Raw genomic sequence first — 13,023 nt, forward strand, 5'->3', positions numbered from 1 at the left:
GCAATGTATGTTTGCTCTAGAAAAACTGGACTAGATGTCAACATTCATGGATTCTATCATGGCCTCATTCTTGACCTCCCTGGACTCTGTGGACTTGAACCCCAAGACAACCATAGATACAGCCTGGCTTCCCAGAGGCTCTGAGGCCCGGACAAAGGTCAGTAGTCACCTGAGGGCTGCCTCCACACCCCGAGGGCTCTGCTGCCAGGGTTTTTTTGTTTGTTTGTTTGTTTGTTTGTTTTTGTTTGTTTTTTAAGTTTATTTATTTTTGAGAGAGACAGAGACAGAGAGAGTGAGCAGGGGAGGGGCAGAGAGAGGAAGAGAAAGAATCCCAAGCAGGTGTCACAGTGCCAGAGTGGAGAACGATGTTGGGGCTCAATCTCATGAACTGTGAGATCATGACCTGAGCTGAAATCCAGGCGCCCCTGGAATGACATCGCTTGTTCACCTGACACTCGCCTAGGATTGGACTTTACCCTGGATTCCTGGAGGAATGCATACCTTAGATCCTTTTCTTTTTTTTTTTTTTTAATTTTTTTTTCAACGTTTATTTATTTTTTGGGGGACAGAGAGAGACAGAGCATGAACGGGGGAGGGGCAGAGAGAGAGGGAGACACAGAATCGGAAACAGGCTCCAGGCTCTGAGCCATCCGCCCAGAGCCTGATGCGGGGCTCGAACTCACGGACCGCGAGATCGTGACCTGGCTGAAGTCGGCCGCTTAACCGACTGCGCCACCCAGGCGCCCCATGCATTTGATTTCTATGCTGCATGAAGTCAAGGACCCTCTTGGCTGGTCTGGTGGGACCCTCCTCTGGGTTCTCAGACTCAGCCTGCCCGCATCAGACCTGGTTTGGATCCTGAATTGTATGAACCAACTGTAAGAAAATATTATGAGACAGTCGGGAATTTAAACATTGACCAAGTATTTTATTTTTTATTTTGTCATTTTGTTAGAAAAAAAAAAAAAGAAGCCTTATCTTTTAGAGTATTTATGGGCAAAACAATATGATCTCTGGAATCTGCTATAGAATAATCCAGTAGGTTAGGGTGGGGGTACAAATGAAGTAAGATTGGCCATAAGTTCCTAATTGTTGTAACTGGAGGATGGATGCTGAGGGTTCATGATGCTGTTCTCTCTACCTGTTTCTGTTTGGTAATTTCCATAATAAAAGAAGATATGAGCCCCATCACCTCCCTTTACTCAAGGGTTTGATTCCTCCTCTGGGTTTGTCGAGCCACCTAACGGGCTAAACTGCATCTCGGGGCACCTGGGTGGCTCAGTCGGTTAAGTGTCTGACTTCAGCTCAGGTCACGATCTCACCGTCTGTGAGTTTGAGCCCCACTTCGGGCTCTGTGCTGACAGCTCGGAGCCTGGAGCCTGCTTCGGATCCTGTGTCTCCCTCTCTCTCTGCCCCTCCCTTTGCTCACACTCTGTGTGTGTCTGTCTCTCTCAAAATTAAACATTAAAAAAATATTTTTAATAAATAAATAAACTACAGTCCACTGGTTTCCCTCTCCCTGTTGAAGGCAGGGGCTGTCCTGGGTCCCTTCTGTCTCCTGGGGACATGGGTTCCTGGAATAAATGAACGGATGACTCAGTCTTGGTTCTCTTGTGCTAGGGCATCTGGAGCTCCAGCTAGCAGTAAGTTTCTTTGATGGCAAAGGCCAGCCGTTTCATCCAGCTTTGTTTGTTCTGCTGAGGGTGGGGCAACGTAAAACCTCTGAAAGTAGGTGATATTTGCTGCTCGGTGGCTGGTGCCGAGTGAGTTTCCCGGAGAATCCAGTTACTGGCTGGACTGACAGGCAGGACAGGTGTGGCTTTCTACCCCTCAGAGTTCAAAGGCCTGGCTGGTGCATCTTCCTGGGCAAGCCCTGCTCACGCCCTTCGAGGCAAAGGCAGAAAAGCCAGAGGAGGCAGGGCGTCGGATGACTAGGCACACAGGGAAACAGGACGGGAACTTCTGCCCAGGTCCATGGCCAACAACATCTAGTTAGGAAGCCTGCGGTTTCAGTCACAGATTCGGGGGAGTCCTGTGGCTCCCGTGAAGTGAGCCCTAAAGACGAGGCGAGTCCCAAAGATGAGGCTGTTCAAGCTGCTGATTTTCTTGGCCCACTGGGGAGTCACCAGGGCTGAACCAGGTAGGTGCTGCAAATGCCTTCGATGCCTTTGTTTTGTACTATGAACTCGATCCTGGCCGCTGGGGACTGCTCACAGAAAGCTGAAAATGTTGCCAAAAATAGCAAGGCAGGAAGCTAGGGCAGGGAGGCCTGGGAGAGAGTCAGTGGGGGGTGGGAAGGGGCTGCTCTTTGGGCCTGAAGATTTGAAGCGGAGGCCAGGGCTGGCCAGGGGAGGGACACTGGCTTCACTAAGAGATGTGGGCACATAAGAGCCAGCCATCTGGTGGAGGCAGAAGGTGGCGGGCAGATTCATGAATTCATTCGGCAAACGTTGGTTAAGGGCCATTTGCATATCATGCACTATTCTGGGAACCAGGAATGGGACAGAAAGGAAAAGGAACAAAGCCGAGCCCTAGTGAAGCAGCCCTTCACCTGGGGAGAAACAGACCAAAAGACACACGAGCAAGTAAATGCATGGTCTTCTAGGAGATAATAAGTGTTATGGTGAATAATAAAGCAGAATAAAGGGGTGGGAGTGGGGGATGGGGGTACTTACGAGTGGCCAGGAAGTGACATTTGGGTAGAGACCTGAAGCAGTGAGGGAGAGAGCCATATGGACATCCAGGAGAACATTCCAGTAAGGGAGCTCACAAAGCACACAGGCCCTGAGCCTGATGCATATGAGGACGAGCATGGGGCCAGAGTGGCTGGGGCAGAGTAGGCAAGGTGAGTGCGAGAGATGAAGTTGGGGGCATGATGGGGGGAGGGAGGGCGCTGGGGGCTGGCGTCAGCTCACATATAAGCATGTAGACAATGTGAGGACTCAGGGTAGAATGGGACATGATTAGAGGGTTTGGGGAGAGCTGGGGGGTGACCTGACTTGTGTAGGTTTAAAAGAAAATTTTTTTATTGTTTATATTTATTTTTGAGACAGAGAGAGACAGAGCATGAGTGGGGGAGGGGCAGAGAGAGAGGGAGACACAGAATCCGAAGCAGCCTCCAGGCTCTGAGCCGTCAGCACAGAGCCTGACATGGGGCTCGAACCCATGAACCATGAGATCATGAGCTGAGCTGAAGTCGGATGCTCAACCGACCGAGCCACCCAGGTGTCCCTGTCTTGTGTAAGTTTAAAAGGCTCCCTGGGCTGCATGTTGAGAGGAGACAGCAGTGGGGTGAAGGCAGGGTCTCAGTGTGCCCGAGACTTGCCTAGTTTTAGCACCAGAAGTTCAGTGACCTGGACGCTCCCTCAGTCCTGGGCTCCCTGGTAAAAGAGAAGCAGCCAAACCCATGGGGGGCTGTTGCCATCGTCCCCGTGAGAGGAGGTGGAGGCTCCCCGGGGCGGTAGGAGGAGCAGGGGTGGTTGGAGACGGTGTGATTCTGGACAAAACTTGCTGGCAGATGGTGGGGGTGACAGAAGGACTCTGGGGTGACTCCAAGATTTTTGTCTCAGCAGCTGTGAGGACCGAGTTGTCATTGGCTGAGGTGCAGCAGGAGGGGGTGGCAGGTTGATTAGGGATGTGTCCAGTTGGGGATGCCCGTTAAGGCTTTCCAAGCGGTGGAAGAGGAGTCAGTGGGCCGGCTGGACTTGGAATTTTCCTTAGGATCCTAGATTGCCCTTTCCGGGAGTCCTCGGATGGGACCTTAGAGGTGACCCTCCACCCTTTCTGTAGCTGCAGAAGCTGAGGCTGAAAGGGGTCAGGGCTCTGCTGGTGGCTTGCTCGGTGGAGCTCAGTTCTCCCAGGCTGGAGCTGCTAGGTGCTCCCCTGGTCAGTGCATGTCCCCAGACACTACCCAGGAGCAGCTGGGAGCCCTGGCAAAGCACTCTGCTGGTGTGGCCGCATCCCAGAGGCCAGCGAGGAGGAGCACGGGGCCTGGGGCCGGAGACCAGAGCGAAACGCCTGAGAGGGACTTGGCTCTAAAAGCTCTGACCTCAAGGAGGAAGTGTCGCTGGGATGAGCGCTGACAGTGTGTCATTCCCTGTGAGGGCAACGTGTCCAGGAGACGCTGAGTGGCAGTCCTCCTTCGACCCTGCTGGGGGACTCCGGGCCCTGCCAGTCTGACTGGAGGGCGGGAATGGTTGCAAGGATCTCTCACTCTCTCGCTCTTTCACTTTTCTTTTCTTTTCTTTTTGAAAGTGTTTTAATGTTTATTTTTGAGAGAGAGAGAGAGAGAGAGAGAGGGAGAAGGAGAGGGAAAGAGAGAGAGAGAGAACGAATGGGGGAGCGGCTGAGAGAGAAGGAGACACAGAACTGGAAGCAGGCTCCAGGCTTTGAGCTGTCAGCACAGAGCCCAACACCGGGCTCGAACCCATGAATGGTGAGATCATGACCTGAGCTGAAGTCAGACGCTCAAGCACCTGCCTGAGCCACCCAGGCGCCCCTCTTTCGCTTTTAAATATGCTTTCTTGGAAATCCAAATGCCAGTGGGCACCCCACAGCCCAGCGTCCTAGTGGCTAAAATGGATCTCCCCGCCCCACAAAGGCACTAAGATGTTCATTGCAGCGTTGTTTATGGTAATGAAAAATGCTGACAGCAGTAATGGAATAGCTGAAGAGATTGTGGAAAAAACCACCCGGTGGAAGAGTTTTAAGGCGTCACAGCAAAACTGAGAACAATAGGGATATTTATCAAGTACTTGTATGCCAGGCACTGCTGAAATTTTTACATAATACCCTCACAGCAGCCTTGTCAGGTAGGGATTATCAAGGTCACGGAGCCTCAGAGAAGTTAAATGACCAACCCAAGGTTACACGTGTAGTAAGTGTCCGAGTTGGGACATGAACCCAAGCAGTACAACGTCACTCTGTTTATAAAATAATGCTATGTCAAAACAAAGAGACACTAAAGCAAAGAGCCAAGAAGAGCTAACATTTATTTTCTGAGACTTAGGAGGGGCCAGGCTGATGTTAGTGGCTTATCAGCTGTCCTTTCAAAACCCACTTGAAAAATGAGAGAAGAAAAACCTCATTTGGTTTTTACAGACCCTATAAAGCAGGTACTATTACCATTATGCCCATTTTGCGGATGAGGAAAATGAGGCTCAGAGGAGGCTCCACACTTGCCCAAGGTCCCACAGCTAGGAAGTAGCAAGACCAAGTCCGTACTCAGCTGCCTTCCACAGTATGCCCTTGGAAGGGTCCTCTTGGGATGGTGGGTTTTATAGGTACTATTCTTTTCTCTTTTCTCCAAACTTTCTGGAATGTATACATCTATACTTTAAAAACAAAATTACATTTTATTTTATTTTTTAAGCGTATTTATTTCTTTTGAGAGACAGAGACAGCACAAATGGGGGAGGGGCGGGGGGGTGGGGACAGAGAATCCCAAGCAGACTCCACACTGCCAGAGTGGGGCCGGAAGCGGGTCTTGAACCCACGAAACTGTGAGATCATGACGTGAGCTGATACAAAGAGTCAGACGCTTCAGTGACTGAGCCACCCAGGTGTCCCCAAAATGAAATTTTAAAAAAGTTCCACAGTACCGCTAGGTTTTTTCAGAGTCCAAATCTTTCCTCAAGTGCAGAGAAGTTTGAGACACCCAATCGGAGAGCAATCATACCTGCTCTGTCTTGAACTGTGGGGTTCCTGCTTGCAACTTCCTTAGCGAAGAGCTTGGGTGGGGTGCCTGCTCCCTGGCTCTGTCTCCTCCCATGTAGCCCCTGTGCAGCACAGCCTTGTCTTTCCGCTTCATTTTTTAAAAAATAAATGGTAGAGACACACTCTTTTATTTTTATTTTAGAGAGTGAGAGAGTGCATGAGCGGGGGAGAGGGGCAGAGGGAGAGAGGGGGAGAGAATCCTAAACAGGTTCCATGCTCAGCACAGAGCCCCATGCGGGACTTGATCCCATGACCCTGGGATCATGACCTGAGCTGAAATCAAGAGTCGGATGCTCAACCCACTGAGCCACCCAGGCGCCCCTATCCTTTAGTTTCTAATTGCAGAGAAACAGTCTCTTTCAGTGTGGGTTAGCATGGTAGGAAAACATTTCCTTCAAGAGTAAGCCTAGGGGGCTGTCATGAAGAGAGAGCAATTTATGTACTTACCACAAGAGGTCCTAAATGTTGGATTTAACAAGGGAACCCTCTGTGTTTTGGAGGGCCTCGGTTTCCAGAGGAGGAATTATAACGGAAATGTTTGGGGTCGATGCTTAGGGTCAAAAACAAAGGACTAAAATAGGGACCACGATCATCTTGTGGTGTGGGTTATACACAATAATAATAGCATTAGAACTGGCAGGGCCTTCGGATAACCTTTGTGCAATATTCTCATCTTATGTTTGAGGAAACAGAGGTTCCAGAAGAGAAGAAAAACTGAGGCCTGAGGGGCAGAGTGGCCCAGGGAATGAGCACAGGCTGGCTTGTCCACCACATGGCCAGGTGCCATCCGAGCATCAAGAGTTGGATGCTTAACCGCCTGAGACACCCAGGCGCCCCTCCATGACGTTTTAATTAGAGCTTAATTTCTCACAGTCTGTGGCTAATTCCATAGAAGCCTGTGGTTTCCACCCTTTTGTGGCAACATACATGTTTTATAAAAGCCATCTGTTGGGGGCTCCGAGTCAACATTGTGCCTCAGCTTTGGAGTCAGAGAGGGCTGGGTTTGAGCCTCAGTTTCCTCATCTGTGAAACGGGCATAAGAATCCCACCTCACAGAATGGAGGCAAGGATGAAATGAGATGAGCATGTAAAGGGCACCTGGCTAACATTCTTTGAGTCTCGCTAGTCCCGTCATCTTCCTCGCAGCCTTGCTCACTGATTGAACATCTATTCGGGCATCTTCCACATCCCAGGCACTGCTCGAGGTGCTGAGGACACAGAGATGAACAAGACAGGCTGCGTCTCTCACGGAACTGACAGAGTAGACGGGGAAGGTGGGTGATACACAAGTCGATAAGCTCATTTCATTATGTGAGAGTGTTCTGAAGAAAATAAAACTGAGGGAGGCGATAACTAGTGACCAGACGGGTGGTGGGGGATGGAACTTGAGAAAAGGTAGTCAAGGAAGGCTTCTTTGAGGTGGTGACCCTTGGGCTGAGGCCTGAATGAGGAGGACAAAGCAGCCATGCGGGCAATGACCTGGGGAAGACTGGGGAAGGCCGCAGAGAAGCCAGAAAGAGGCCCTACGAGGAGAAGGAGTGGGGTGAGTTCTTTTGTGTGAGGTCTGTGTGATTTACTTCCACAGTGAAGACACCAGAGCCCAAGGAGGTGGAGCCCCCTGCTCTCTACGTGATTCCTTCCACCATCCTGGCCTCTCCTGGAGTCAGGCCTCCGGGGCACGTGCATGTACACACACACACACACACACACACACACACACACACCACGAGGACTGCCAGGGAGGCTGGAAGGAGTTTCAGTTCTACACTCTGACTAGACCAGAGCTCATGGGAAGGGAGCTTGTGGGAAGAGAGAAACCAACAGCTGACCCGTGAGCCTGTCAGCAGACTGGAGTTTCTGACGTGAAGCAACTTTCACTGAGTTCTTTGAGGGATGACATCAAAAGGGCAGATCTGCTCCCTGTTGATGGTTAGGGGAAAAGAGCCGGCTTGAGGCAGGGGAATGGTCTCTGCATGGTCTTGGGCGGGGCAGGGGTGGGTGGGTGTGGGGGGGGGATCACGCTCCAGAGAGAAGGGCAAAGGGCCTCTCACTGCATCCGACCCGGTCAGCCCCGTCTCCGGCTTGGAAGCGGATGTGACCCCCCCTTTCAGTCTCTGTGCAGGGGCTCAGGAAAGCCTACCAACTCTGCCCATTTACTAGTTGAAACGGGGCAGTTTCTTTCCTCTGGCTTGGGATTTTGTCTCTGTAGGAGTAATTTCACATGCAGTCATGGCCTGTGTAACAAGTTTAAATTGCCCCCATTAGAAACAAAGACTCTCAGTTTGGGTAAAGAATAAACATGCAGGCATAGACTGCAAAAGACTACAAGAAGACATATCTAAAATAAAAAGGCATCGGTTTTACCCTGTTAGCAATCACATCTTCCTGGGTGAGAATCAAGAGACGCAGGACCTCCACCATTTACCGTGTGATCTCAGGCAGGTTGACCTCTGAGCCTTAGTTTCCTTATCTGCAAAATGGGGGTGGTGATCAATATAGGTGACCCTTGAAGAACACAAGTGCGAACTGTAGGTCCACTTACATACAGATTTTTTGATACAGTATTTCCTCTTCCTTATGATTTTCTTAATAACACTTTTTCTCTAGCTTACTTTATTGTACCAATACAGTATATCATATATATATGTAACATACAAAATAAGTGTTTATAAACTGTTTATGTTATCAGTAAGGCTTCTGGGGTCAACAGTAGGTTATTAGTAGTTAAGTTTTGAGGGAGTCATAGTTATGCACAGATTTGTGACTGAGGGAGGGTCGGTGCCCCTAACCTGCACTGTCCAAGGGTCAACTGTACCTGCAGGGCTCTGGTGACTATGTAATGACCTTGGGAGGGATCAAGATTTAATCAGTCATTTGCACCTTAGTATAAGTAAGCTTCTGATCCTTTCCTGGGACCAGGTTTAGATAAGGAGAGGTGAGAAGTCATTGAGAGAGAGGATCAGGGGCTGGACTTGACCTTAGGACCTCTCCTAGAGCCACACTGAATGCCCTGTGGCTTGGGTGGTGCCCCGGCCATCCAACCATGAAAGCTGCAGAAGCTGGGGCTCCCAGGCTGACCCAATTTCCTGGGCTGGGGGCAGGGCGGGGGTGGGGGGGTGGGCACGACTATTGGCATTAAATGACACAGGAAATGGAGGAGGAAGCGACAGCCATGGTGGAGAGTGAGGAAATTCCAGGCTTTAGGGCAGAGGCCAAACCTGTTCCATAAGCCTCCTCGAAACTACTTATCCATTGTGCTGTGCTGGGTACAGATGACAAATCCGCCCCGTGTAGCTCGTTTTCTTTGTTGGGACTCCTTTCTCTCGATCGCACCGAGAGATTTTTTTTTTTTTTTTTTTTTGAGGCTTTATTTTTAAGGAATCTGTGTACCCAACATGGGACTCATTTAGAACCTCAAGATCAAGAGTATCTCTACCACCTGAGCCAGCCAGGCTCCCCTCACACCAAGAGGTTTTCTGGCACCTCAGCTGCCCTTAGTTGGCTGAGACCAGGTTTCAGTTGACCACTTCAGGGCCACTCCCAGCTGCATCCAGAGCCACTAAGTACACACACCAGAAACTCGGCCCAATCTGAAGGAACATTCCTTCTTTTCTCGCCCGGCACTGCTGAGCTGCATCTCCACACATGTCCCCCAGGCTTTCGCTAATTAGCAAGATCTTACAAGGCAATTGGTGTGTAGACTTTCTCCCAGCTCAGATTTTCGTCTGTATTTCTCTGGAGCATGAGAAGATCTGCCTCTGGTTCTGGGCTCAGAAAGGTGAAGCAACTCACCCAAGGTCACACAGCTTTTATGTGGCTCCAGAGCCTGAGTGCTTATCCATGACACTCCCCAAAGTTTGCTCTTTTTTTTTTTTTTAAATATTTTTATTTATTTTTGAAGGGGAGAGAGAGAGAGAGACAGCGCATGAGTGGGGGAGGGGCAGAGAGAGAGGGAGACACAGGATCCGAAGCAGGCTCCAAGGCTCTGAGCTGGCAGCACAGAGCCCGATGCGGGGCTCGAACTCACAAACCTCGAGATCATGACCTGAGCTGACGCTGGACGCTCAACCGACTGAGCCACCCAGGTGCCCCTCCCCAAACTTTGCTTTAAAACAGGCACTCTGCTTAGAACTAACTCCCAAAGGATTCTTTGAGGGTCACGAAGCCCAATCCTTCACGCTGCTGCTGGGTCCCCTGAGGTGGGGAGATGGGGAAGGTCAAAGGTCACAGGGCAGGGACAGAGCCAATCTTTTTCTCTCCTACTCTCAGTGCCTCCCTGGGCAAAGTCAGACCTGTGGCTCTTTTTCTCTGAACGCTGGCTTCAGAGGAAACTTCATTTCACATTTACAGCTTGCTCTCTCCCAGCCCAGGGTACCCCTGGGCATCTTCGCCATCCAGGCTCAGGGAGGGACCAGCATTGAAGAGGGTCTCCTTTCCTCTGCAGGGAAGTTCTGGCACATCTCGGACCTGCACCTTGACCCTGACTACAAGGTATCTGAAGACCCCCTCCAGGTGTGCCCATCAGCTGGCTCCCAGCCGGTGCCCAATGCAGGCCCCTGGGGTGACTACCTCTGCGACTCTCCCTGGGTCCTCATCAACTCCTCCATCTATGCCATGAAGGAGATCGAGCCCAAGCCAGACTTCATCCTCTGGACCGGGTGAGAGCAGTCACAAGAGCTAGCCTTCACCTGCCGGCCTGGCACCCTCCCCACACTGCCTCCATTTGTCCTCTCACCAGCCCTGATTCAGAGTCTACGAACCTAAAGCTCAAAGTTACGCAACTTGCTCAAAGGACTGTTGGCCTGGCTGATCCCAAAATTTGTGCCCTTGACTCTGTGTCTCCCAGACTTAGCAGAACGTAGAACGCAGCTCACTTTGAGGCTGGGGACAGTCATGGCCCATCTGGGTATGTGGACAGCTATTGGATTTTTTTTAAAATTTTTTATTTGAGAGAGAGGGAGAGAGAGAGAGAGAGAATCCCTGTACTCATGTGAGTGGGGGAGAGGGACAGACAAGGAGAGAGAGAGAGAATCCCAATCAGGCTCCACACTCCGTGCAGAGTGCTGGGGCTTGATCCCACAACTCTGGGATCATGACCTGAGCCAATATCAAGAGTTGGATGCTCAACGGACTGAGCCACCCAGGCGCCCCAAGAGTTCCTGGATTTTAAGTCAGGTGGACAAACACCGGGGCCACTCCCGCCGGTGTTTAGGGACTCCAAGCCCTAGAGATCCAAATGCAGGGAGGGAAGAAGGTAGAGGTGAGGAGGGAGCAAAAGGCAAGCTGAGGACAAAGCGCAAGGTAACACCCCAGAGCCCTATTCCTGCCCCCAGGTGGGATATGTGTGACATTCTCAGGCTCCTGGCTGTCCAAGAATGAAGGAAAGGGAAAGGAAAAAACAAGTGGTTAACTGATAAGAGATCACAGTCATGCGGGACATGGGTCTCCATCGGTTTGCAACTGTTTTAATGATTTATTGTGTTTTTTAATTTTTAAAAAATCTTTAATGTTTATTTATTTTTGAGAGAGACAGAGAGAGACAGAGTGCGAGCAGGGGAGGGGCAGAGAGAGAGAGGGAGACACAGAATCCGAAGCAGGCTCCGAGCTCCAAGCTATCGGCACAGAGCCCAATGCGGCGCTCGAACTCACGAACCGTGAGACTGTGATCTGAGCCGAAGTCGGACACTTAACCGACTGAGTCAGCCAGGAGCCCCTGGCTTTATGTTTTGTAAGAAAAAAGCAATCTTATCAATAATCAGACCCCACTTCCCCCCAGAAACCTATAACTCAATTTCCTGGAGCCCTAACATCACCCTCTCCTCCATAGGATAGAAAATCTTCTATAACCAGTCGCTCCTCACAACCCCAGTGCGGCTGTTTTTGCCCACAGGTCCTGTCCCTGTACCCTAATAAAACCACCCTCTTTGCACCGAAGATGTCTCAAGAATTCTTTCTTGGCCATGGGCTCCGAACCCTGCTCCTTCCAACCACATCAGAGAGCCTGAGAGTGGTCTGGCATTGGGACCAAGTGTCCTGGCCGCCCTGGCCCTGGAGGGTTCTCACTGGTCAGACTGTTCCGCCCGAAGATAGCGCGTGGGGTGATTTCTGCTCAGCCAGACTCCATTTCTGCTTCTTATCCAAGGACGCTGCCGTGAGTCCTCCAACTTCCCTTAGCACTGGTGGTCCTTGTCACTCGAGGTCCACCCTTCGCTCACCGGCGCCTTTCTCCCTCCCTTGGTAGGTCAGCCTGACTTGTGTTCAGCCCCCGGGGTAGACACTTGGGGAGCTGAGATGATAAGACCTGGACTGGCCTTCAAGGAGCTCACGGTCTTGGGGCGATGCAGATGAGTCCACTGAACCACCGTATCCCAGCAAGGAGAGAGGGTCACTGGGGGATGCGGGAGCTTCGCAGGGCACCTGATTCCATCTGGCAGAATCGGGGAGGACTTCTCACAGGAAGTGGTCCAGGGAGCTGGTGAAGAAGGCTGGCAGGAGCTCTGACCTCTTGCTCCCTCTTTCAGCCTCAATGGACACTTCTACAGGGCAGGATCAAACCCATGATGCCCTCAGCTGTCCTTTAGTGTGGCATGGGAGTGACCAGGAATGACCCTCAGATGGACCCTGTGGTTGGTGGGGGGGGGGGGCAAAGCTAGACACTTAAGAAATGTGACAGGGTCGTGGTGTCTGGGTGGCTCAGTCGGGTAAGCATCCAACTCTTCATATCGGTTCAGGTGGTGATCTTGCGGTCGTGAGATCAAGCCCCATGTCGGGCTCCACACTGAGCATGGAGCCTACTTGGGATTCTCTCTCTCCCTTTCTCTCTGCCCCTCCCCTGCTTGCACACTCTCTCTCAACATAAATAAATAAATAAATAAATAAATAAATAAATAAACCTAAAAACAACAACAAAAAAGAAATGTGGCAGTGTCTCAGGGCAGTCCCGGGCAGCTCAGGAATCAGTCTAAGAAGAGAGTGAGCTTTAAGCCATGACCTTGAACCCTTGCTCCCAAGAGGCATCTGGCTCCGTGAGCCTCTGCTCTGAATTCTCTGAAGAGGAGCTGTGGGAGGGATGTGCAACATTCTGAAAGATGTGAGCCCTCTGGGAAAGGTGACTACTTTGGGAAATTCTGACACTTTACCAGAAACAGGATGTTTCCGGGAAACCTCTGGGACCTTTTATAATTCAATTTCTAAAAAGTTTGACTTCCCTGGGCAAGTTGCCATCCCTTAGGGGTAATCTGTAGAAACTGGAAGTGTTTTCTTTCTTTCTTTCTTTCTTTCTTTCTTTCTTTCTTTCTTTCTTTCTTT

At 50.7% G+C, this 13,023-nt stretch overlaps 1 protein-coding gene across 1 annotated transcript in view; it reads left to right on the forward strand.

Moving 5' to 3' along the window:
• The first annotated feature begins 1,769 nt into the window (after nucleotides 1-1,769).
• Nucleotides 1,770-13,023, forward strand: part of SMPDL3B (sphingomyelin phosphodiesterase acid like 3B) — a 23,905-nt gene continuing 12,651 nt past the window's right edge. Inside the window, exons 1-2 of the mRNA XM_040471535.1 lie at nucleotides 1,770-2,140; nucleotides 10,160-10,373. Of these exons, the coding sequence (XP_040327469.1) occupies nucleotides 2,080-2,140; nucleotides 10,160-10,373 (275 nt within the window). The 5' untranslated portion in view covers nucleotides 1,770-2,079. The remainder of the gene's footprint in view (nucleotides 2,141-10,159; nucleotides 10,374-13,023) is intronic.

Source organism: Herpailurus yagouaroundi, unplaced genomic scaffold, assembly GCF_014898765.1.
Source record: "Herpailurus yagouaroundi ecotype Mexico unplaced genomic scaffold, PumYag 77, whole genome shotgun sequence".
NCBI lineage: Eukaryota > Metazoa > Chordata > Mammalia > Carnivora > Felidae > Herpailurus > Herpailurus yagouaroundi.